This window comes from Canis lupus, chromosome 33 (assembly GCF_048164855.1).
Source record: "Canis lupus baileyi chromosome 33, mCanLup2.hap1, whole genome shotgun sequence".
In the NCBI taxonomy this organism is placed as follows: domain Eukaryota; kingdom Metazoa; phylum Chordata; class Mammalia; order Carnivora; family Canidae; genus Canis; species Canis lupus.
In genome coordinates this window covers 21,586,046-21,613,085 of record NC_132870.1, presented here as the reverse complement: position 1 = coordinate 21,613,085, position 27,040 = coordinate 21,586,046, and the positions used below count along the sequence as shown (strand labels likewise).

The 27,040-nt window shown below is 37.0% G+C and overlaps 1 protein-coding gene across 5 annotated transcripts in view; it reads right to left on the bottom strand.

The window, feature by feature from the left end:
- C33H4orf17 (chromosome 33 C4orf17 homolog) overlaps positions 1-24,239 on the bottom strand; it is a 54,652-nt gene extending 30,413 nt beyond the window's left edge. For 4 of the 5 annotated variants that reach the window (XM_072810325.1, XM_072810324.1, XM_072810326.1 and 1 more), the window contains exons 1-5: positions 23,971-24,239; positions 20,385-20,604; positions 11,622-11,831; positions 9,214-9,278; positions 5,137-5,280 (exon numbers count right to left, since the gene is read on the bottom strand). In XM_072810325.1, the coding sequence (XP_072666426.1) occupies positions 5,137-5,280; positions 9,214-9,278; positions 11,622-11,831; positions 20,385-20,511 (546 nt within the window). In that variant the 5' untranslated portion in view covers positions 20,512-20,604; positions 23,971-24,239. Of the gene's footprint in view, positions 1-5,136; positions 5,281-9,213; positions 9,279-11,621; positions 11,832-20,384; positions 20,605-22,835; positions 22,861-23,970 lie in introns of those variants that run through there. The other variant, XM_072810327.1, reaches the window with a different exon arrangement.
- Positions 24,240-27,040: the final 2,801 nt, after the last annotated feature.

Here is a 27,040-nt window from a genome sequence, read left to right as displayed (position 1 = left end):
TTTTTTAGAGAGGTGGGGGGAGAGTGAGAGAGAGAGAAAGAGAGACAAGGAGAGAGAGAATCTCAAGCAGACTCCACGCCCAGCATGGAAGCCAAAGCAGGGCTCAGTCTCATGACCCTGAGATCATGACCTGAGCCAAAATTAAGAGTACGCTCAACCAACTGAGCCACTCAGGCACCCCATCCTTCCTCTTGTTTTTTTTTTTTTAAGAAAGATTTTATTCTTTTTTTTTTTTTTTTTAATTTATGATAGTCACAGAGAGAGAGAGGTAGAGACACAGGCAGAGGGAGAAGCAGGCTCCATGCACCGGGAGCCCGATGTGGGACTCGATCCCAGGTCTCCAGGATCGCGCCCTGGGCCAAAGGCAGGCGCCAAACCGCTGCGCCACCCAGGGATCCCTCTTCCTCTTGTTAATGTGATATATCGCATTGTTTGATTTACAAATATTGAGCTACATTTGCATCCCTAGAATAAATCCCACTTGATCATAGTGAATGGTCCTTTTAATGTATTGCTGAATTTGGTTCGCTAGTATTTTGTTAAGGAATTTTACATTTTTGCTCATTAAGGATATTGGCCTATACTGTTCTTTTTTTGTAGTGCCCTTGTCTGGTTTTGGAATCAGGGTAATACTGGCCTTGTAAAATTAATTTGGAAAGCTTTTTTCCTGTTTTATTTTTCAGAATAGTTTAAGAAGAATAGGTATTAACTCTTTTTTAAATGTTTGGTCAAGTTCACTTGTGAAGCCATCTGGTCTTGGGCTTTTGTTTATGGGGAATTTTTTTTATTACTGATTTAATTTTGTTACTAGTAACTAGTCTATTCAAACTTTCTATTTCTTCCTGGCTCAGTTTTGAAAGATTGTATGTTTCTAGGAACTTCTCCATTTCTTCCATGCTATTCAATTTGTTGCCATATAAAGTTTCATATAATTCTTTGTATTTCTGTGGTGTTGGTTGTTATTTGTCCTCTTCGATTTCCGATTTTATTTATTTGAATCCCCTCTCTGTTTTCTTGATGAATCTGGCTAAAGGTTTATCTACTTAAATATTTCCTTAAAATATTATTAGTTCAATAAATATTTGTGTTTGTCATTGATCTAGAAGCTAGAGATATAGAATTGAAATTAAAGGACAGAAAAATCTACTGCCTTATATTGAGCTTTGTTATATTATTGAGATTTCTGTCCTCAATAATGCCATATCCTAGAAGACAGTAAATTGAATTTTCTCCTAATTTCACAATAAATCAATAGCCATAGCAAAAATAGAAAAAGAGTCTTATGGTATTCCCTAGGCCCCTTCTGACTCTAGTGGTTTTCTCATCAATATGGTGATTATACCTTGCTCCTAGCTTCTTCTAATTTACAGATCACTCAGTGGTCAACTCTAAGAGAATATAATTATTCCTTTAGTGAGAGGAAGTACAATATGCCCTTTAAGGAACTCTTCTACTCTCTTTTCATTGAGTTTTTTTCTGGAAGGTACTTAGTATATTGGCAAGTGAATTTGATCTATTAAAACTTGATTTTAGGATTTGAGATTATGGATCTAGTGTAGCCCCTACGGTAGGTAGAGCACCCCCTATTCTCTCTCTAGGGTTTCAGTAGAATTCCTGGTGAATTCAGCAAGGCCTCTCCAGTCTGGCACATCAGAACACCAGCATCTCTAAGCAATGTGCTACCTCCCATTAGTTCTCTTCTGCCAGGTGTCAGAATCTCATCCTGTGCGTGTGCAACTGATGCTGAACTAAAGACTCACAGAACCCTCTCCAGATGGCTGGACTTCATTCTCTCTGCAGATTCCTCTCTTTCAGTATCTTATTTGTAAATCCCAGCCACTTCAGAATCCCCAACTCTAGACTCCGTTTTTTCTACCGAGTGAAGCTGTGCATCTCTATTTGGGCTCCACTTCTCTGACCCATGATTAGTACTGTGCCCCAGGCTGAAGTCTAGGTTGAATGTGGAAATCATCCCAACTTGTTTGCCTTCTCTCAACTGTCATAAATCTATATTGTCTGTTGCCTAATGCCTTAAAACAGTCTTTTCATGTGTTTTCCCCAGTTACATAGCTGTTTATGGCAGGAAGCTAAGTCTTGGACCTAATCTAACATGTGGAAGCAGAGTACCTTCCCTGCAACTTTGCCTCCACCTTCCAAATTAATTCTGCATATTGTATCTAGAGTGATATTTCCAAAGTACAAATCTATATAATTCTTATACTTACAAAATAATTTCAGTATAACTTGGTGTTTAAAAGTCTTTAGTAGCTTCCCACAGCACTTTAGATGAAGCTGAACACTTCAGTATGGCTTATAAAGTCCTTTATTTCTGGTTTCTGTGTAAGTCTCCAGCCTCATCCCTTGCAGCCTTCTCCCTGCACTCTCTGCATCAGTCGTATTGTTTTTGAATACGAATAAACACTTGAATAAACAGTGCTCTCACCAATTGGCCTTTACATATGAAGGTCTCTTGTCTGGGAATGATCTCTTCCATGCTTCTCTTCACCTTTTAATTTTATCTTAAACCTTCTTTGCCCTTGAAGACTCTCAGCTCCAAAATCTCCTCATACATGTTCTTGTGATGCCTGTACAATCCCTCTCATAAACTATGTGAATGAAGTAATGAACTGTATTCCCAAACTCTAGAATGTTGTCACTGATATTAGATATTTATAAAATGAAGTGTTTGGCAGACTTCTCATGTCAAGAGTAAAGAGACTATTATTTCTATAAATTCAAGATTTGGGGGAGGAAGTCTAAAGACAAGATACTAAGAGACACAGAATTCTGTTTTTCTTTTCCTCTAAAGTAATACTTGTGAAGCTGTATACTCTTTTATACACACCCCTGCACAAATATTTTTTTACTTCATAGCCATTCAGGGTTACCTGCCTGGATAGCAGGAAACTGGAAGATATTTCAGATTTTTTTTTGTAGAAGGCATGGAAGGTTGGAATACCACTAAAATGAGATCTATTTTTAGGACTCATTTATATAAGCCAGAAATTTTGACCTATTTTCTCACTTTACCCTCTCTGTTTTCATTTATTTCACAAATAGCCACCAACTATTTGATAAAATGCCATGCTATGTGTGTCAGTTAATAGTTTTCAAGCAAAGTGATGAGTGCTGACTAATGAGTTGTAAACAAGATAAATAGGATCTTTTCCTTCAAAGAGTTTACATTTTGGGGGGATCGCTAGGTGGTTCAGCAGTTTAGCATCTGCCTTTGGCCCAGGGCGTGATCCTGGAGTCCCAGGATCAAGTCCTGCATTGGGCTCTCTGCATGGAGCCTGCTTCTCCCTCTGCCTGTGTCTCTGCCTCTCTCTCTCTCTCTCTGTCTCTGTCTCTCTCTCCTCTGTGTCTCTCATGAATAAATAAATAAAATCTTAAAAAAAACAAATTTACTTTTTTTTGTGAATTCTGTATTAATGTCCAGTTAAGTCAATTATCTGTGAGGTAGAAGATGCTTTTGAGAGGAGGGCCATTCAATAGATGCCCAAAGGTCCAGTTCTATAGGATTATGTTTCTTGTCTATTATTGATGTGCTTAAGGAAGTAAGACAGCCTTACTAAAACTGCACTTTTATGGTTTGGTTGAGTTGAGGGCCTATATAGTTAGCTGATTTTGTACAGTTCCACTTTAATCTTGGTAAAACTTTTAAATTTTTGTAATCAACATTCAGTAAATACTTATTTAATAATTACTAGATGCCTAGCATTTGTCTAGGCATGGGAGGGAAAGCAGTAACCAAGACAGAAGAGTGTGAGATCCTATAAGACTTACATTTTAGTGTGAGTGGGGTGAAAGAGGCAGAGACTATTGAAACAAGTAAACATGAACATATGAGATAGGGATGTGAAGCTGCATACTTTAGATTGGGTGCTCAGGGAAAGTATATCTGAGTGACATTTAAATTGAGACCTTAATGGGAAGAAGGTGACCACCGAGAGAATCAAAGAGATTTCTTAGTTGGAAAGTTTCTAAAGGTGGGTAATGAGCAAATTATAGAGAACCGGTGGTGCCGGAGTATATTAGGTAAGATGGACAGTGATTCTGAAGACTCTTGTACTATAGGTAGTCTTTTGCCAGAATCGTAAGGAAATCATGTATAACCACAACTCTTGTCTGCAGATATTGTCCTTTCTTCTCCTTTCATTTTCCTTCCCAATTTTAATTATCAGCATAATTATACCCACTGCCACTGTAATGCTTTACCTTTTTTTTTTAAAGGTTTTATCTATTCATGAGAGACATAGAGAGAGAGGCAGAGACATAGGCAGAAGGAGAAGCAGGCTCCCTGTGGAGAACCTGATGCAGGACTTGATCCCAGGACCCTGGATCACACCCTGAGCTGAAGGCAGATGCTCAACCACTGAGCTAACCAGCTGCCCCTATTTACCTTTAAAATAGTTCCTTATCAGGACTATTCAGTAACAATCCTTATAATATGCTCTGCTGTTTGTAATTGCTACTACAGATAATTTAAAACTGCTATCAAAGTCATCATTACAATATTTTCACCCTTAATTCATTGCAGTGGGTCTTACAGTGAGGCAATGTGGAGGTTACCAAAAGGATCTAAAGAAGGAAAACAAAGGGAGATAACAAACATTGGCTGATTGATTTATTCTTCATTGTATGTCATTCTCAGATATAACTGTGGCTGGAGAGGACCTTCCAGTAGCCTGATATGACATATTACTATAAATATAACTAAGTTTATAATCCCAGACAGAGTAGGTTTGAAGAAATGGTATTCCACAGATAAGAGGGAAAGGTGAATCTCTGCCTTAATATATGTGAAGGAAATGCATAGGTAGCAGCATGAAGTAGTGCCTCTCAAGCATTAGGAAGATGATAAAGAAAAACATGGGGGGAAAAGGGCTGAGTTTGTTTGGCAAATGCCACGTTCTTCACTATGTCTAAACCAAAGGTTGTGTTTCCACAGCAGGGACAGGGTTCCAAGGAGAAGACTGGAAATAATAGAAGTAGGCCTTGGATTTCAGGGTAAGTGGTTTTAAATCAATTCACTTGTTAAAGCAGCACCAATAAAGAGTTTTAATGATGTTAGTAATGTGATTTTTGTACGTTCAGTTGTTCCCAAATTATGGATTTAGTAAACCTGCCTCTTACTTTGATTTCCTGATCCAGATAGTTTGGTATGCAAACAGTGTTGTCTTTGACGTCAGTCTTGGTACTTGTCACCTCTGAAGAACAAGAGCCAGCAGTAGAGCATGCTTTGGGAGGTGATGGTGACTTTCTTATCTTAATTTCTTCCTAAATCAAAGGTATAATATAATCAATATGCATTTGCATCCACTTATAACTTCTTTGAAAATTGAATATAAGATGAAGAGAAATATTGTAGCTGAATAAGAGATACACATAAAAGTGAAGAGAGGTTAGTTTTAAAGTTCCCTTAAAATCTAATTATCAAATATTTGTGTTTGGAGACAGAACACATAGTGAGATATTTACTTTTTTGTGAAGCCATTTTAAACCCTTGGTTAAACACCAAGATAATAATCTTTTAATATTTATTGTGTAACCTTTACTTATCTTTCTGCTCCAGATAACAACCAACTTATAACACATGAGATTTTCTGTTAAGTTAGGAAGATTTATGACAGGAAGAAGACAGTCAAAAGTTATTTTATGCAATGTCTGTGAAGACACTACATGGTGTGAACTGCTGCTTCCTTGCTCTGCTGAATGGCAGCTAAGAGCTGGGTAATTAGAAAGGTCACTAAATTACTTGCCTTGATTAACTAGAAGAGGAAAGAGAAAGGCTATTTTCTTGTTCCAAGAGGTGAATATACTCTTTGTAATTTAAAATTTAAAAAGGTTATAAGAGCTTTCAGTTCAAGAAGAGTTATAGAAGCCTTAGATCTATATGCTTATTTCAAGAAAGTATTTTAACCTTCAGAAGTGAGTGATATTTAAGACACACGGAAGCCTGAATATGTCACTGAATTTGTCAACAAATGGGGACTGTGATGATTGGAGTTATTGGAACAATATGGAACTACTGACATTTAGTGAAAAAAAAAGCTATATTATATATAGATGCATTCTTCTGTTAAAGTTTATTATATAATGAGATGTCTTGTTTTAGGGAATAGCAATATATATTTTTTGGTTCAACCCTTCCACTGGACACAACTGAAAAGGCAGATTAAAATAAAAAAATTAAAACTGTCAAGGAGTGACTAAAGTAGGAATAAATAGGGCAAAGTAAAAGAGAAGTGAGAAGCCTCACTAGTAGGGAATATAGTAGTCATTTTTGCCTAAAGTCATTGTAAGATTCTGTGCCACCGGAGTGCCACTTTTCTTGTGGCAGCTTAAAAGGTCCTAAAAGATAGGACTCACAGCACAGGACCCAAATAAGGGCCAACAAAGGGCTACTCTCTGAATACGAAGGTGACCTAGAAGTGCAATGATCCTTGAAGAAATGTACCTTGAGATCAAGGTTTCAACTTGGTTTAAGTCAGTCTAAGCTGGTAGGGTCTCTGGGTTCCTACAGAAGCAAGCACAAAGTTCTCTTTGGAAAAAAGTACTTTTATCATGAGTTTCAGATTTCTACAAATAACTTTTCATACACAATGTCCAGCAACTAAGTCATGAGGCAAAAAGAAATTATAGTGCAAATTAGAAAAAGTTTTAACTTAATGCTGATAATAAAAGTTATGAAAGCACCTAAGGCAACCCTCAAAGAGAAATTTATAGCTAAATATATATATTAGAAATATAAAAGGAGTCAAGTAAAGAGCAATAAAGTCTGTGCCTGAAAAGAGGGAAAAGACAACATACAGAATAAAAACCCCCACAAAATTTAGTTTTTTGATATACTAATCGATAACCTTCTGTGGAAACTGATCAAGAAAGACAAAGACATAAATTAACAAAACTGATGGGTAAAAAGGTGCATCTTACAGATACTGCATATATTTAAGAAATAATATGATGTTATTATATATAACATTATCAATACATTTGAATGTTTAGATTAAATGAATAATTTCATACTGAAAATAATTTCAAGAAGAATTAGAAAACCTGAAGAGTTCTATAATGAAACAGATTTCAAATCAAAGAATGCTATCAGGATTGAAGAGAATAATGTTATAATGATAAAAGAGTAATTTCATCAAAAGGACATAACGAACCTAAATAGTTATACTCCTAATAAGAGAGCTTCAAAATATATGATTAAAAATTGACAAAAGTACCATGTACTAACCAACTGTGCTACTGGAGTCCTTGAAAAACTGATACAAATTAAAAGAGAAATATAGAAAACTACAACAATAGTCAGGGATTTTAACACCTAATAACGGATAGAATAAGTAGAGAGCAAAATCAATAAGGCTACAGAAGACCTGAATGACAGTAGCAACCAATTTAAATGGTATTTATATTATATTCTACCCAACAATAGCAGAGTGAGCATTCTTTTTGTGAGCACAAAGATTTATCAAGGTTGACCATATTCTGGGCCATATAACAAGTTTCAATAAATTTACAAAGTTTCAAAGTATACAAAGTATCTTCTCTGACCACAATGGAATTAAATTGGAAATCAACCTCATAAAGTATCTTTAAAGTCTCCAAATATTTGAGAATTAAATTACATAATTTTAAGTATCCCATGGAGAAGAAATTAAAGAGTAAATTAGGAAGTATTTTGAACAGAATGAAAATGAAACTCATCATTATAAAATTTGGGGCATGCAGCCAAAGTAGTGTTTATAAAAATATTATAATAATATATGCTCATATTAGAAAGGAAAAATGTCTCAAATCAATGACCTAAGCTTTCATCTTATATAAAAATATGAGCCAAAATCAATAAAGTAGAAAGAGAAAATCAGAAAAATAGATATCACCAATGAAATGAAAAGCTTAGGGATCCCTGGGTGGCGCAGCGGTTTGGCGCCTGCCTTTGGCCCAGGGCGCGATCCTGGAGACCCGGGATCGAATCCCACATCAGGCTCCCGGTGCATGGAGCCTGCTTCTCCCTCGACCTATGTCTCTGCCTCTCTCTCTCTCTCTCTCTCTCTCTGTGACTATCATAAATAAATAAAAATTTAAAAAAAAAGAAATGAAAAGCTTATTCTTTAAGAAGATCAATAAAATTAACAAACCTCTAGCTAGATTCATCGGGGGGAAAAAAGAAGATACAAATTCCCATTGTCAGGAATGAGAAGCAGAGCATCTCTATAGACCATATAATCATATAATAGAAGTTATGAGAGCACCTAAGCAGGAATGTCTGCTTTCATTACTTCTATTAACCATTGTACTTGAGGGTTAGCCTTTATAATAGGGCACAGTAGATGTGTGGATTTGAAACTATGATAGAAAAATTTTAAATTTGGGCTTCATGAAAGTTATAAATTTTGGTTCCTCAAAAGTCATTGTTATAAAAACAAAAGGTAAGCCTCAAACTGGAAGAAAATATTTGCAAAATGTACACGTGACAAAATAATTTTTATCTAGATTATATATTTGTTAAAATTCATCAAACTGCATAATCTCAATATGTGCCTTCTATATCATGTTAATTTTACCTGAATTAAACTGTAATGTTCACAATAGTCAAAATATGGAAAGAGCTCAGATGTCCATTGACAAATGAATGGATAAAGATGTAGTATGGGCACACAAACATACACAGAATAGTACTCAGCTATCAAAAAGAATGAAATCTTGCCATTTGGAATAATGTGGGTGGAAGTAGAGGGTAATAAGCTAAGCAAAATAAGTCAGAGAAAGAGAAATATCATATGATTTCACTCATATGTGGAATTTAAGAAACAAAACAGTTGAACATAGGGGAAGGGAAGGAAAAATAAAATAAGGTGAAAGAGAGGGAGGCAAACCATAAGAGACTCTTGGCTCTAGGAAACAAGCTGAGTGTTGTTGGAGGGAAAGTGGGTGGGGGATCAGGTAACTGGGTGATGGGCATAAAAGAGGGCACTTGATATAATGAGCACTGGGTGTGACATGCAACTGATGAATCACTGAAATCTACCCCTGGAATTAATATGTTATATATTAACTATCTAAATTGAATATAAATTTAAAATTTCATTTAAAAGCTGTAAAAAATATTGTGAAGTGTGCCTTTTCAGAAAGGTATGTGAAGAAAAGGAGAAGAAACAACAGAAGTTGAACTAAATAGGTAACTGTAAATAGTTGTTTCTTTACCTTTTGAATTGCTAAGGGATTCTCACTGGAAGTTTTGAAGCACTCCTTGATTTTTCTACAGGGCTCTGAAATGATATTGCAGAAAAATATATTTAGATCAAACTGAAAAAATTTCTACCACATGACACATATGTCAGTTGCTAAAATAAATGAAAGTATATCTGTATTTCAAATAAAGTCAACTCAGGGATCTGTTTACAAATATTGGAAATTTTGCAGGTAGATTTATACTACAATAACATAATAAAAATATATTTACATTTATAAAACGAATTCAATGCCCAGGAAGATGATATAAAGAAAGACTGGAAGAGCTTTCCTGATCTGAATAAACTAATTTTTTAAAGTACATTTTTCAGTATAAGACATATTTTTCTCTGTTTCCTGTCCATATAACTGTCACTTTCCCTAATTAAAGAGATTATATGTGTGCTGTTTTCCCTGTGTCCAGAAAGAGATGCATGTTGAGTTATAATTACATTTTTTATTTTATTTCTTATTTCATCAGTCTCTCAACTCTACATATTTCATAAACTCATCTAACAAAATCACCCTAAAACAATTTAAATATTTGCTTAATTCCCCTTTGCATTAATTTAAAGATATATTCTCTATAAGCAGTGCAATCTTTTTTTTTTTTTACTGAAGCCACAGTTAACACAATTTCTTAAAAGATAAAAAGAGTTTGTGCATTTCCCAATAGTAACTGAATTCATTAGTTCTAGATGAAAAAAGAAAAATATTGTAAAGTTATCTCTCTCCAGAAGAGAGCAGGAAGGAAATAGGGAAAACAAAATTATGGATGGTGAGTCTTTTAAGCTAGTGTTCAGTTGTGGGAAACAGAAGCCACTCGATTTTAAGCAAAACTGTAAATTAGACAGGGAAGTGAGTGTTTGCAGTATCACTCCAAGGGCCGGAGCAGTGAGCTCTGGTGCTGACCCTCACAAATCACTTCAAGAACAGCACCTTGCACCCCACCTATCCAGGGGAGCACAGACTTTATCACAATCAGGGCGGAGGAGAGGCGGGATGCTACTGACACCTCAGTTGCTGTCATAACCATCTGTGAGGCTAAACATGAGGCACTGGGTTACTGCTGCAATCTGAAAGCCAGCATATCTGCTGAATTTGCCATCTGACTCCCATAAAACTGCAGAACACTGGGATATTGTAGCAGGAAAACCCCATGTCTTCAGTCATGCTTGAGATCAGACAGCAACCAAAAAGATGACCTTAGCCCCCCTTCTGAAATATAAACCTTACTAGATGGCAGCACCTAACTCCCATCAGGTGGCTCTTGCAAATATAATCATTAAGTTTCTGGGGTTTATGGTGTAAGAAGGAACACCAGAAAGAAGGTGGAAAATGTGGGCTTTGATTCTTTATTGCTACTGGGTAAGGAGGAAGAAGTCTTGGATGGATGAAATGAGTTAACAAGCATGAGGACCTTAGAATGTAATCACATAGTAAGTTCTCTCTACTAATGATCCCTCTTGTTATCTTTTGAAAGAGAATATATCTTACCACACTGTACCAAAATAATTTTCATGTGCCCTGAAACTTTCAGTGATGGGACAAGAGAAAGAGAACAAGATACAGTTTCCGCCATCCAGAATTCCTTCTATTTTACCAAGCCCTTTAGATGTGGCCATACTACGCTTTTTAAGATATATTAATGTAAGATATACAACATAATGATTTGATATATGCATATATTACAAAATGATTATCACAGTTAAGCGTAGTTAACCAGCCCCTCAACAAAATCACCAATTTTTTTCTTGTGATGAAAAATTTTAAATCTACTTTAGTAACTTCCAAATATACAATACTGTTAACTATAGTCATCATGCTTTGCTGCTGAATAATCCTTTTTTGAGTCAATTCAATAAACATTAGTTAATAGTTAACTAAAGACCAAACACTGTGCTGGGACCTGGGGAGACACCAAGAATACCAGAGACACAGAAGGCAGTAACACTGGGCCATGACCTTCAGGACCTGGCCGGCCAGTGGGAGAAGGGGGAAGCATACAAGTCCATCCCTACTGCATTTCCCTGACTCACATTTTGTCGCAGTAGTTTCCCTCTCAATGTTGACTAAACATTCATTTTTAGTACCTCTCAGATACTTTTGTCAGGATTAGAGACTGACACGCCAAATATGTCTTGGACATAATAAAGACAATAATAATGTTCAGTAACATTATTGAACTACTGAAATGAGATTAAATGAGTGAAAAATTTTTATCATGAATAACCTGTTTCATAGTGAGAACATTTCCTGATTTTTAAATAAAATCACTGCAGCTGTATTAACAATCATAGAGACTATCCTCCTCTCCCCCGTCACCCCTGATAGTTCGCAGGAAGCCTCAGGAAAGATGTCATTAGTTGCAAGGGACTCACCAGAATGAGGCCGTGGGGGCACCTTGACATTGTTTAGGGCTGCTGAGACTCCTCTGGCAGGGCTCTCCGGGGCTGCAGTGCTGGGTGGGTTACTGCATTTGGCAAATGGTGTCTCATCCTTCTCTAAGTGGTTGAACTGGCCAACACCCCACAATGTTCCCAGTGCATTCTCATCATCATTCACGGTACAGATGGGAATGTTATTCAAACCTAGGTAAGGATAACAGAACAACCACATTAGGTTTTCGGCAGATTTTCTTTGAATGATCAGCCAGTTCCCAACCAGATATCATTAAGTGTCCCTAAGATGTCAGACTACAAATTGTATGGACCAGTGCTGGGTGGATATTCTTTGAAGGTCAGTGTAGCAAGTTATTTTTGGCCCCGCAATACATGTTCCCTTAAAATGTTCTGCCATCTGGTTGGCCTTGAGAACCAGGCTCACATCTTTGATCTTGGTGTGAGAGTCAAGTGCAATAGATCTGTCTCTATCCCAGATGGACTTCTCATTTCCCAAGTCTTGATGGTCAAGGAATTGTTAGCCCTCCCCACGAATATCACATTCAGGTGTTTGAAAACATCCAAAGTGTCTCAGTACAACAAGGCTTCTGAAAAGACATACCCTGGCTCTGTTTTTGTCCTGGCAGAAGTTATAAACAGCCACAGGAGCTAGGAATGGGAGGCAGGATGAAGTAGAATGTGAGGAAGGAAAGGAAGGAAAATACGGTACAAAGGAACCACCTTCCTCATGTCCAAGCCTTCTAGGTCCTTCACTCTCCTGTAACGGTTATTTGCTTTTGGCTCATATATTGAATTATAGGCAGATCCTCTTTTTTTTGTTTGTTTGTTTGTTTTTGTTTTTGTTTGTTTGTTTTTTAGATCCTCTTTTTGGTGTCAATGCCATGTCATGACATATTGGACAGCTTAGGAAATGAAGGTGTAAGGGGCTTTGCTCAATGTTAAACAATAAATTATGAGAGAGAGGAATAAGTGGTTGCTTTGTTTCCAAGAAATTGCATAGGAAGCTTCCGAATAGCATTTTTCATGCTTGCCCATTCTTCTAAATTTCCTTCTAGGCCCATCAGTCTACCCCTTCTTATCTATCTGCTCAAATTATACCAAAAAGGTCTTTGCTTAAAACCCTGTCTGAAATGTATCCCATCACACTCTGTCCCTTTATGTTTTTTTAATTCTTCCAGTAGCATTTATCACCTATTATATCTGTTTGCACATGGCTGGGCTGAGCTGCCCTAGAATGTAATCTTCATGAAAGCATGTATTTCATCTGTTTTGTTTGCCAGTCTATCGCCAGAGTCTAGAATAGTGCCTAGACACAAAGTAGATGTTCTACGATTATTTATCAAATGAATGAATGACACAGCCAAATATAAAGCTTTTATTTAGTCTGATACTTAGAACTTTACTGATAGTAACTGATTCCCAATAGAATGAGAATAAAATTTTTGAAGGTAGCATCACGTCTTACCATTTTATCTTAAACACTTGAGATAATGAATGACCCAGGTGCATAGTGAAAAATTGCCTACCAAATGAAATAAAATATTAACATAGAAACAAATCAATAGAGAAATTCCTATTTTCTCTACCTTCTTTAATTAAAAATGGTAATAAGTAATATGAAAGAATTTAGATTCTAGAACTCCATAAGAAATGTATAAAGTGCAATGGCATTAAAGTGGCTTCAGAGTCAAATGGGACAATATTAAATGATTTAAAGCTAGTCAGGGAAATGTAAAAACCAGCCCAGCAGTGAAGGAGATTGAGGACAATATCAGTAGGAATTTCATCAACTTCCTTGAATATACAGGAAAATTAGGTAATGGTGTCTTGGGCTCAGGAAGGACTGGCTCCTCTTATGGGGCATGACCATCTGTTGAGGTTATGATTTGGAAGGACTCACCTTTCAGAGAGTGCCAGGTGAAGGTTCAAATCTCACATTCCTGCCTAATATTCTGATTGATATACAAACCCAGTTTAATGAGAAAGTAACGACTTTTTTCCTGAGATGATTGTTTTGTTGATGGTGTGCTTTAACATCGGGAAGGTTCCAAATAAAAGATAGACATGACAAAATAATAAAAAGGGACACCTGGATGGCTCAGTGGTTTAGTGCCTGCCTTTGGCCCAGGGTGTGATCCTGGAGTCCCGGGATCGAGTCCCACATTGGGCTCCCCGTGTGGAACCTGCTTCTCCCTCTGCCTGTGTCTCTGCCTCTGTGTGTGTGTGTGTGTCTCTCTCATGAATAAATAAATAAAATCTTTAAAAAAATAAAAAGAAAAGAAGAAAAATACACACTATTCTTATTCATGAGTTAAGTTTAGTAAAAACCATTGCATATGTGTATATTATATTTAAGCAGGAAAATATAAGAATATAATTAAGTTGGTAAACAGTAAAGAAATGTTTTAAATAATGTATTTTTCTATATTTATAAGTTTAATTTATTTAATTTACAGGAGTTATTTGTACCTTGATGAGAATTCACGTGATAAGGATGTGAAATATTTTAAAAGAACCAAGTCTAGGGATCCCTGGGTGGCGCAGCAGTTTAGCGCCTGCCTTTGGCCCAGGGCGCGATCCTGGAGACCCGGGATCAAATCCCACGTCGGGCTCCTGGTGCATGGAGCCTGCTTCTCCCTCTGCCTGTGTCTCTGCCTCTCTCTCTGTGTGTGTGTGTGTGTGACTATCATAAATAAAAATTTAAAAAAATAAAAAAAAATAAAAGAACCAAGTCTATTTAATGAGTAATTTACATTTAAACTTTTAAAGGTATTTTTTAATAAGTGTGTAAATGGGACTAAATATTAATCAAAGACCTCCTTGAAGTGATTGTTAAAATTTTCTAATTTATAAGTAAAATAATAAAATGTATAAGTTGAATTTTAAATGTTAAAACAAAAAGGTTTGGGATGGTTATTTTAAAATTGACTTTAAAAATAACAAGTAACTGCAATAATTTTGATTGTGCATAAAACTTCCCATCAAGAATACCGGATTTTTACTGTCAGGATAGCTAGTGCTATAAAAGTATTAGTATTCCATTTCACACTCTCCTCTATAGGCCAAGGATGATCCAGCCTCTGCAGACCAAAGGGGAGTGGGGGTGTAGTCTGTTTTTCCACTACCTTGCTCTTCCACTCTTCCTTCCCCATTCACTGCTTTCAGCTCCTCTGGATTTGGGGTGGAGGATAAAGAAATGCTGAAAGGGATACATACAATCTTACTTGCGTTAATGGTTTTAATTAACCATTGAGGGATCTGTGAAAGCAGATCTGTTAGGCAGAGAAGAAATGCTGGCTCTTTCTCTCATGAAGTATTTTTGTGGGTTCTTTGGAGACTCCTGGCTGAGGAAAACTCTGACACTGTTCACTGTCGTGGAAAAGGTACCTACCAGATAATTACTAACATCTCTTCCATCCCACCTTCACCCCAGGCAAAATGTCACCAGCCTTTTGCCTGGAGTTGTCCTATTATAGCAGTTAGTCCTCTTGGGCTGGGTCCTTGCAAGACAGTTCTCAACCTGCTTGCTCCTGAGTTTCCACTCTAACCCCCAGGAAACAAGATCCTTTGCCTGGTCATCCATGTGAGAGCAGCTCAATCCCGGTCTGTGCTGCTGACCCAGCAAGCTTTAGCCAGCTCTAGTCAGCTCTTGTCCTGAGATTTTATTTCATTTCATTTTTAAAAGATTTTATTTATTTATTCATGAGAGGCAGAGACACAGGCAGAGGGAGAAGCAGGCTCCATGTAGGGAGCCCAATATGGGACTCGATCCCAGGACTGCGGGATCACGCCCTGAGCCACCCAGGCATCCCCTGTCTTGATATTTTAGAAGACAATCAGACACCATTCTCTGTGTCCTCCATAAACATAGAAAATATAGAACAAGTTCACTCCAGGAATAGTCTCCCCATAATCCACTGCAGAAAGAGTGTGGGGCAGACCACGAACAGCACAGGCACGGAGCTAGCTATTTAGTGAGATCTGTCTCCTCTCTAGGACATTCTCCACAAAGGATTCCCAGCAAAGCTCTGCAGGTACAGGTGAAGGCTGTACTGCCCCTCATGGAGGAGAGGGAAGGACACAGCACCCCAATGACTCTTCAAAGAAATCTTCACTCTGTTTCCTTTCTATGAACTTTTTTACTCCTCTCTAAAGCAAAAGAGCCTAGAGATAGGCTAACATCGCAAGACTAGTTTTTAAGTTTCCTCTTAGCAAGTCATGTGTAGATGATCTCAAAATTTGGCTTTAGCTAAAGTTCTGAAAAGCCTTAGTTAATCCCATGACAAAATATAATCTTTTTGCCCTGCTGTAGTGATATTCAACTTTCTTTGGCTACTGTGCCCTTTGTTCAAACACATTTTACTCTATCTTTGCCTCTTGCCCAGATCTCTAGGACCCCTCAGAATACAGCCTAAAAACTTCTGCCAAGCAAATGTAAGATTTTATGTCTATAAATTTAAACTTTCCCTATTCTATGTAATAGAAGAGGTTGTAGAGATCACTAGTTTGTGAATTAAATGGTGGGCAGCCTGGGGGGCTCAACGGTTTAGCACCGCCTTCATCCCAGGGCCTGATCCTGGAGACCGGGGATCAAGTCCCATGTCAGGCTCCCTGCATGGAGCCTGCTTGTGTCTCTGCCTCTGTCTCTCTCTCTCTCTCTCTCTCTCTCTCTCTGTCTGTCTCTCATGAATAAATAGATAAAATCCTTAAAAAAAAGAATTAAATGGAAAATTTTTATCTTCTATATATGCACTATTCCTTCTTTTTAAAAAATCATCTTTCTCCATTTTCAGAGATGATGTTTTCTATCCCAACATCTCTACTCTTTCTTTTCAGACCGTGTCAGAGTTAATCCCTGTGTTTTTCAGAGTTCTGTTGGGATTTCTTTGCTTTCTTGGGCAATAACATTACTGTTTTAACGAATATGCTCTTACTTTTCAAATCTACTTTACAGCCTCAATCAGTCCTTAGGCTCCAAGTCCTTATAGCCATTTCTCTACTTGGTCAGTTACTCCTGAATGTTCCATTGGCACATCAATGTTTGATGTGTTTGTCTGAAATGAAGGTTTTAATCTTACCTCCTACAAATGCTCTTCTGCTGATATGCTCAAGACTAATAGTTGGTCGACTATCCACCCAGTCAACGAACCAAACCAACAAAAAAATTAGTAGCAATTCTAGACTTCTTATTCCATCCTTAAGTCCAAGAAATCCTCAAGTCCTGCTAATTGTTTCTTCTTAATGTTTATCATGTATCTCTCTGTCAAAACCTCTGTGAAATGCATTCTTGACATTCCTCCAGTGGCTTCCCTAGCTCTGTATTGCATCTGAACTTTCAGCATACTTCTATCATTGCACATAACACAGTGCATCATAATTTTTTTCTGGTATTACTATCTCCTTCAACTACATTGTGAGCAGAAACTGGCTTATGTTGTATTGCTGGCAAAGTGCACATATGTATCACAAACAGATTTTTGACATTTCTTAGACTGAATAAACTTACTGATGACTTAATTTTTTAAGGATTTATCTATGAAAATAACATTATGTCTCACAGACTAAAACATTTGATGTTGGTAAAATGGACCATAAGAATTATCTCTGGGGTAAAACTAAGGAAACTAGTTGTAGTGTCCTTGTGCTGAGTGTGGGTTCAAAGCACATAGCTGTTAACTCAAAGCAGTTTGCTGCTCTTCTCTTCCTCCTATAATTCCAGTTACTAGGCTTTCTAGAATTAGCAGGGATAACCTTGAAAGATTTCTAAAGAAAATTTTCTATTTAATTGAACATATATTTATATGTGGACACATTACTATAAGCAAGACTTTGTGGTAGGCATTATAGGGGATTTGAAGACATAACAGTCCCTTGCCTGCCAATAGTTTTATATTGTATTATAGGTACAAGATAATTCAAGGCAGAATGTGAATTAACATATACAAGAGTTATATATCAAGTACTTCCAAGTATTTGAAAGTCAGAAAAATTACACTCATTTTGGTAGTATTTGCCTTCATAGAGAAAAACGTTCTAATTAAATGCAATGTTTTTCTCATGTGGATTTTGAAAAATCCCGTCATCAGATTTTGCCAAGACAATAGGTTCTAAGTCATCTATGACTTCTTTGTTGTAATATCTATTTGCTTTCTCTTGGCCTTTTTTTTTTTTTTCCTGATCTTCTTTAGAAATTTGTCTTTGATAGCCACCCAGCCATTCTCACTGAATCTTGTTTTATCTCATAACGCTCTGATGGCTTTCTCTGTGCTGCTCATCTGGGCTTTTCTCTTGCTCTAAACCCCAAAGTTTAATCTTCACTTCTCTGCTCTGCTGTCTTCCCTGGCCCATCCTTCATCCCTCTCACATGGATGACTGATTCAGCCTTTTAACTTATCTCCCAAGCTCTACTTAGGTCCCTGTTTCTCTTCCACTTTTTACAATATAGCTAGAATGAATTTTTTTTTAATGAAATCACTTACTCAAGGACCCACAACTAGATAGCTGAAGTAGAATATGAACTCTCTTTAAAATCTATCAGAAGATCTAAATTTTATCGGGATGTAATTTAAGCTTCCTTCTTTCCTTCCACAAGAATTATCTAGTACCTCCCATGTGGCAGCCACTCGAGGAAACAGAAGTAAGTGGTGAGCAAAACAGACACATGTGTTTTCTTTCTTTCTTTTTTTTTTCACATGTGTTTTCAAGGAGTTCACAAATTAGTGGAAGATATTTGATAATAATCAAATAAAAATATTTGGTCATAAACTGCAATAACTGCTGTAGTAGATGTGGAGATGCATCTGCCCAAACCATGCCTTCAGGCCCAACACGTTCCATCTGCCCACTTGACAGCTGTGTCAGCTACTGACAGCTCATGCTGAGTCCTTCTCTCTCTAGGAACTGCTCTCAGCTGAAGACAGCTCTCATACACGATGGAAACTTGACCAATGAGTGATTGATGGGGATTATAAAGGCCTGACCCCCTTGCTTCAAGCTGAGACCCTTCTACAGAGCTGTCCATGGCCCTTTATAGGGCTGATTGAGACCTCTTTTGTCTGTATCACAGTTTAACCTCTGCCCAATCCTGCTTCCCTGGCTTCCTATACATGTTGTTCCTAAGAGCATTCTCCAGTAAACATCTTTCACACAAAACTCCAATCCAGAGTCTATTTACAGAGAACCTGATCTAAGACAATTCCTCTGATAAAGTACTATGAGAATATGCCATAAGGAAATTTAATTTAGATTGAGCATGTGGAGCCTAGAATGTCTCTTTTAAGTTACACTTAACCAAAACCTGAAAAATGAGAAACAGCAAATAATGAGGGAGTTTTGTAGCAAGAGGAAATAGTATGAGTGAAAATCCAGAGCTGGAAAAGGTCTTATTATGTGTTCAAAGAACTTAGGCAAGTCCAGTGTGGCATATGTATAATGAAGATGGGTAGGTGGGTGGGTAATGATAGTAGATGAATCATAGGAAGCAGAGGCCACATCATAGGGAGCATTTTAGTCTGGTCAAGATAGATGTTATCCTAAGTGCATGGGAAGGTTTTGAAGGGTTTTGAGTATGACATTTAAGCAGTTAATTTGCATTTTAATATAATCTTTCTTGTTCTGTGGAGAGTGGATTGGATGAGGGCAGGGGTGGAAATAGGGCAGTTAGGAGGCTACAAATTGCAAACATAGTAGTCAGACCAAGAGATAATAATGGCCTAGAATGGAGCTGTAATGGTGGCCATGGAGAGAAGTGACTTAATTTGAAAAATATTTAGGAGAAAAGGTGACAAGATCAAGGGAAGTATTGCAAGAGGAAAGCAAGGAAAGGAAGGAGCTCAAGAAGGGCCCAAAATGTATAATTACCATTTACTAATTAAGGTAGACTAGTTGGAGAAACACACTTTTGAAGAAAGATCAAGAGTTCAGTTTCAAAGAGCAACATTCAAGGTGCCCATGAAGCATCCAGCACCTCACATATAGGTCAAGTAGGCAGTTGATTATGGAGGTCTCAATCTTAGAAGAGAAGTCTGAGTCTAAGATACACATTTGAAAGTACTTGGCCTATAGACAGTATTTGAAACATGTGAATGAGCCAATTGGACTAGGGTCATGGGATAAATTAAAGAGAAAATGGCCAAGGACTGGGCTTGAGGGACTCCAACATTTACTACAGAGTATTCAGGGAAAAAAAATGTCTGGGAAGAAGTCAGAGAAAGAGGGGGGGAATTAGGAGTATATGATGCTACAGAAACTAAATTTTAAAATGTGAAAGAATGAAAGGGAGGGAAGACATGAGGGAAACATGGAGGAAAGGAGAGATGGAGGGAGGGAGGAAGGGAAAGAAGGAAAAAGGAAAGGGAGAAAGAAGAGAAAGAAAGGGGGGGAAGGGGAAAAAAAGGCTAGAGGGTAAAATACATGCTTCTCCAGGGCTAATATTTAGCGGCCATGCAATTTGTTAAAATATTGAAATATTTTTATACCAATTGGTCAGTTGCTGTGAGCTCTCTGGCACCTCTCCAGGCCCGTTTTCTAACAGTCAAGAAATCTCAGGGTTAATGCCTGGCATAGAGGATGCCTGCAGGCTCTGCTCTAATTCCAAGGCTGGTATCAGGTCTCAATGGTCAATACCTATGCTTCACCATTAGTTACATATTTTGAACAGCATCCCTGTCTTTACTCACCAGAATTATCAAGTAGCCCAAATGTAGGGAGAGAGAGACATTCTAGGACCTTAAATCACCTTACCTTTTATGTGGCAGACCCTCCTGGGATGAGGGGTGTGCCGGACTAGAAAACAGCCTCCATTTCTAGTCATAATATGGCTGCCTTTGCTCTCAAATGGGACAGCAGACATGGGGGATTTGAGGCTCATGTTCCTGGGGTGTTGGTTTGCCCCTCTCCACTGTTGCTGCAAAAGGTCTTCAGGTTCTACCCTGTTAACCTCACTTCCAGAGGTGCTTAGACCCTGAAATCACAGAGCAACAATCATTCTTGACATTTCCTTATATGTCAAACATTTCTTCTTCTTTGTTTGCTCTAAATTGTTTCTCCTGTCAAAGCAATATAAGGCTATTTTACTTTCAGACCAAATTTTTGTAACCATTGAAATAAATACAGGCATACGTGGAACAGAAGAATTTTTCCCCAGAAAGTTCAAAACATTAAAATATCTAAGGTCACTTTCTTAACTTACCAACATAAAAATGCATAACATGGTAAAAAAAATACATAACATGGTTATTAATTTTGATACAGTAAATGAAGATGAGAGCTTTAAAATATAATACCCACAAATATGATTTACATTAATGCACCTTTCATATTATGATATGATACATAAACATATTGAAAGTCTGATTTAAACTTAGGCTTTTGGAAATAAGATAAATGAATAACTCAGGACAAAGTTGTACAGAATAACTAGGAACACCTTGATTGCTTCCATTTTTTCAGCAATTATGAATAAACACTCATGTGTAGGTTTCTGTGCAGACATGATTTCAACTCCTTTGGGTAAACACCTAGGAGTGCAATTGCTGGATCATATGATAAAAGTATACAAAGTGTAGCTTTATAAGAAACTTCCAACCTGCATTCAAAAGTGGCTGTACTGTTTTGCCACCATTTCCCACTGGTAATGAAAAAACATGGAGGAACATTAAGTGTATATTGCTAAGTAGCCAATATGAAAAGCCTACATCCTGTATGATTCCAACTATATGACATTTTGGAAGAAGCAAAACTATGAAGATAGTAAAAACATCAGTGGTTGCCAGGAGTTCCAGAGGGGAAATAGGGGAGTCATGGATAGGTGGAGCACAGGGGATTTTCAGGGCAGTGACTCTAGCCTATAGTATACTGCTCTAAACTAATTGCAGATACATGACATTATGCATTTGTTGATACAGAACTGTACAACACACAGTGGATGCTGATGTAAACTATGGACTTCAGTTGATAGTAATGTATGATATTGGTGTATCAATCATAACAAGTAACCACACTAATGCAAGATGTGAATAATATGGGAGACTGGGTAGGTAGGATATAAGGAACTCCCTATGCTTTCTGCTCAATTTCTCTGTAAACTTAAGAACTATGCTAAAATATAAAGCCTATTAATTGAAAAAGAAGGAACTACCTCAAATCTAAAGAAAAGTAAAACTATTTTAGTTACTATTAATAATGGCCCACATCTTTCTCTTACACCTAGTGCCTATATTGATTTTAACATTCTTTGACTGATAATTCATTTCTCATTTATTTTAATGGATATCATTCCACAGTTCATGAATTAGCTTAGAATAATATTTTTCTATTAAGATTTCTCTTTATTATAAGTATTGATTTTGGATTATGACTTTTTAAGACTTATAAACTCAAAAGAAATGAATCATTCTTATGAAAGATTTGTTTCCCCATAGACAATAAAAATATGAAGAGAACATATTATTTAAATAAGGAATTCACAGGAGGCCAGAAAAGAATTTGTTTAAACAAATATTATCTTTATTAGATAATCAGAAATCTCATTTACTTTATAATGAAATGACTAAAGATTTTCTTAAACCAATATTAGAGAAACCCATCAATGCAAAACTGGCCAATGTATATCACAGATGGATTCTGTAAACTAAATCAGTTATAATAACTTCTACAAATGTGCTGTGGTTATTTACTAGAGCCCAGATACAGTTTTGTAAAATAATATGTATATTAAAAAAAAAAAACCAAACAAACAAAAGATACGAAAGAAAACAAAATACACACACACTTGTTTTCACTATTTTAGCTTACTAGGTATTTGCTGGAGCAGTATAATATGGAGCAGTAGTTCTCAACCTATTTTCCCCACCATGGTGCACATGACAGGCGATGTTCACAAGAAAAGACATGTCCCCAATGCACATTCAGATTTTAAAGAATGCATTCCACACTTGTGGAGAAGCAAAGTTCTAAATACATTTTCAATCACTGCAACTATGGTGTGTCAATAACTGATGCTCAGAAGAGCTTTATAAACAGGTTTTAACTCCAATCTTTCCAAAGATGCCAGGCAGGCACATGGCATTGCAGCTAATGCCTAGAGACAGTATTAGAAAACCTACCATTCTTTATATTTAATTCCTTTTAAAAGCTAAACAACTTGCAAACATGAATATTTTGGCTATTATTAGTAAATATGTTTGGTCTTGCCTCACTGCCTGTATTTCAAAAATCTTGGTGGAGCCCTCCTGACTTAGAAGTTATGCCCAAAAGATCTGCTGAAAGTAGCCAAGTGAAAGTAGCCAGGTTCTATTTATAATTCTATTTTGCTTGTGATGCCAGCATTCTACTTTCGCTATGAAGAAGAGAAAAGCCTGTATAGTGGTAACTGAGGGAAAATCTAATTAAAATTACCATTGCCATCCAGAGAATTGTGAAAGTGCTTCTGAGAGCAGTATTTCCTTTCCTACAGCCCACTGAATTGAACTATATATTAGCAAATCACTAAATTCTATTTAGACTGCATGACACAAAATCCTCAAAATCTGTGTTTTAGAAGCATTATTAATCATCTAGTCCTGACTCTGGTCATTATTACTTTTGAAATATGCAAATCTGTATTAAATATTAATAATCTTAGTCCAAAACAACACTTAATGTTTAAAACAGGAGAACACAGTATCTGATCAACAAACAGCTGAAAGTTACTATGAATTACTAGAGATGTAAAGATTACCACTTAGGTGATGAATGCTGAACCATTTTACATTTGAAGATCACCTAACCTAAAATGCATCCCACTCAGATTGTCATTCATGGCTCTGCCTAATTGAGGCTTTCTCCAAAAGGCTTCCTTACCCTTCTCGAAAGTAGCTCCTAACCATCCTCCCAGGCTCCATCACTCTCTATCCCTTACCCTCCGTACACTGTCTCCATAGCATGTGTCATTCCCCGTCATTTTTTTTACATTTCTGTGTTTATTTTGTGTTCTCCATAGGATATCATAATCAAGCAAACAATGGTCTGGTTCCCTCTGTATTCCCAGTACCTGTCCCATAGTGTATGCTCAGTATTTGTTACGTGAAGTTAAATGTTTTTGACAGAATAAACGTCTTTATTCCACTAATTAGCTTACTTTATTTGTATGATCTCCTCAAAGATAGGTAGTTTACTTTAAAAGATAATACAAAAAAAATAAAATAAAAGATAATACACCATCACCTCAAAACAGATTTATTTGGCCTTCACATAATCACATCTTGAAAAGAAGATGAACCGTGGTCCATTAACTAAATCATATCTAAACTTATTGAAAATTATTTTATTGATGCATTTAAAATTATACCTGAGGACAGTTTTCAAAGAAGGTAATCTGGTTGACAGGAACTCAAAGTTGCTGATACCCTCCAAGCCTCATATTGGGGCTATACTGATGTGTCATTGATTTCCTTAATTCTTTGCACTGGAGCTGGGAATTTTCAATTGGCAGAGACAGCCTAATGTCTAATGCTTCCAAAAGAATATCACTACCTCCCTCTAATTTCTCCCACTGTTGCTCCAAGGAGCCCACGGGGCTCCCTGGTTGTTAAGCTACACTACATAGCTTAGCAACGTGGTAACATTCCTTAGGGAAATCTGAGTTCCAGAACCTCTCCACCTGCCATTCTTCTCAGAACTTCACTTAACTCCCAGCTTGACAAAACTTCATGGCAGCAGTGACTCCTCTCAGTGTCAGACATATAAAAGTGTTGAACCGAATGTGAGAGAAAGAGGAGAAAGAGAAAAGAAAGAACAATTTTAGTCATACTCATACTTTTCCCCATAATTCTGTTTGAAGAACACATACCATGCAGATGTAATCAAGTGTAATCAAACTGAGCTCACTCGAAGCCTATGGGAAGAAAGTGTGGATGATTTTATTTTATTTTATTTTATTTTATTTTATTTTATTTTATTTTATTTTATTTTATTTTATGTATTTTTTTTATTGGAGTTCGATTTGGTGACAGGCACCGAGGGGGGCACTTGATGGGATGACCACTGAGTGTGGATGATTTTAGAGATAACCCAGTCATCCTGCTCGGTGGTCAGGATGTCCATGGTGATGCGTATTCAATAGCCTTGAAAAAAAATTGAAATGTTAATTAAAAGCCATAAAAAGACATTAGGTAATACAGTTAAAGTCATAAAATTTCCTGTGAAAAGGGAAGGTGGAATCATACATAGCAATTCCATATATGTGCATGTACACACACACACACATACACATTACATACATGTTGCTTCCAACTATCAGGATTAGATATCCTGGGACTTCCTAATATTTTTCTTTTAAGACCAAATGTGATTTTTAATTTCTGAATCACAGTCTCTGAAATCAATGTAGACGGTTTCTAAAGGGCAAATACTAATTTGAAGCAATGCAAGGATAGAGATTAATTTAGTCTGTTTTCTTGATTGGCTCCAAAAATTAAAAGCTAAACATCTCCTCATGCCTATAACACGTTCAGGACTTATGCCATGCTATTTTACTGTATTTTATGGAGGATTTAAAGGATTTTCTAAGGCAATTTTGACATTCTGAGATTTTCATTCTACACTTTGTATCAGTTAGGCATTTGCTTTACACAACTAGTCACAGAGACTTATTTCTCCCTCACATGAGAGTCCAATAGTCGAAGGTTGGTATGGAAGCTCTATGGTATCTTTATGGGCCTAGGCTTGTTCCACATTTTAGATTCATCTTCCTTAACATGTGGCTTCTCCTCCTTGATGTTATCTCTTATCCAAGATGGTTCCTGAAGTTCCAGTCACCCAAATGGCTGCTGTATTTCCAGACATCAAATGCATAATTCAGGCCAAAACAAAAAGAAAGGTGGGTAAGAGCAGACAAGGACACATGATAGCGATGTACTTCCTCCATAAAAGCCTTTCATGAGTCTCAGACAATAATCTAGATGCACTGATCACTTCTAGCTATAAGGGGGAGATAGAAAATGTAGCTTCTTCACAGGACACATTGCCACTGATTTCTAAGATAGGAACTCAGTTCCTAACAAAAGAAGGAGACAAAGTATATTGGGTTGTAATCTCTACCAGATCCTGACATTCATACCTAACCCCTTTCATTCATGTAGGTGTCTACATTTTGTGTGGTGGCACCTTTCATTAGAGAGGTTCAAGGATCCATCAGAGGGAGACATACCCCTGGCTACGTAACTATAGGCCTGTTATATTCCCTTTATGAAGAACTGGGACCTTTCTTGTCTCATTACTGGAAAAAATGATACAACTGGTTTGTTTGGGCACAATTTGCAGTAATTCTGTCAGAACGAAGGGACAAGAGGTTGCTCTGCTGCCCTGCTCAGGGCACACATATATCTTTGTTGCCTTGGTAACAGACAGACTACCAGTCTAAGATACTCTATTATTTTCAGCAAAGATAGAAAATAGATGGAGAGATTTCTTGGAATATGTGCATGAATTTTTGAATGGTGATTAGTTATTTTAAAAACACTGTTTGGGGTGCCTGGGTGACTCAGTGTGTTAAGTGTCCAACTCTTGATTTGGGCTCAAGTCCTGATCTCAGGGTCATCGGATTGAGCCCCATGTTGGGTTCCACACTCAGTACAGAGTCTGCTTGTCCCTCTCCCTCTGCCCCTCCCCTCAGCAAATGAATAAATAAAACAAAATCTTCAAAACAAAACAAAACACTCTCTGTGGTAATCATAAGCAGGCAACTCCCAGGTTGTTCATTGTCCACAGACATTTTGAATATTGCTATGGACTGAATTGTGTACCCCTAAATTCATATGCTGAAGCCCTAACCCCAATGTGACTATATTTGGAGATAGGACCTTTAAGGAAGTAAGTAAGGCTAAATGAGGACATAAGTGTGAGTCCAAATCTGATAGGACTGATGTCTTTATAACAAGAGGAAGAGACACCAGAACTCTCTTTCTCTCCATACACACATAGAAGAAAGGCCATGTTAGGACACAGCAAGGAGGTGTCTGTCTACTAGCCAGGAAGAAAGGCTTTACCAGAAACCAACTTTGCTAGAAACTTGACCTTGGACTTCTAGCCTCCAGAATTGTGAAAAAAAAAATGAATTTCTGTTGTTTAAGCCACCCTATCTGTAGTATTCTGTTACGGCAGCCCTAGCAGATTAATACAAGTATGAATATGCAGAACACTCTGTTAGGTCCATTTTCTCCATATATAAGCAATGTAGCCACATCTTGGAGCTGTGAAATTCTTGGACCTTTTCATTTTTATCTTCATTTTGCATTTTCTATAAAAATGCCACCAGTGTCTGCTTAACACATAAGATAGTAATGTAAATAATTTATGAAAAACAAAAATGCTAATTTAAAATAATACAAGAATAAAAACTGATCTCATCTGGTGTCTTG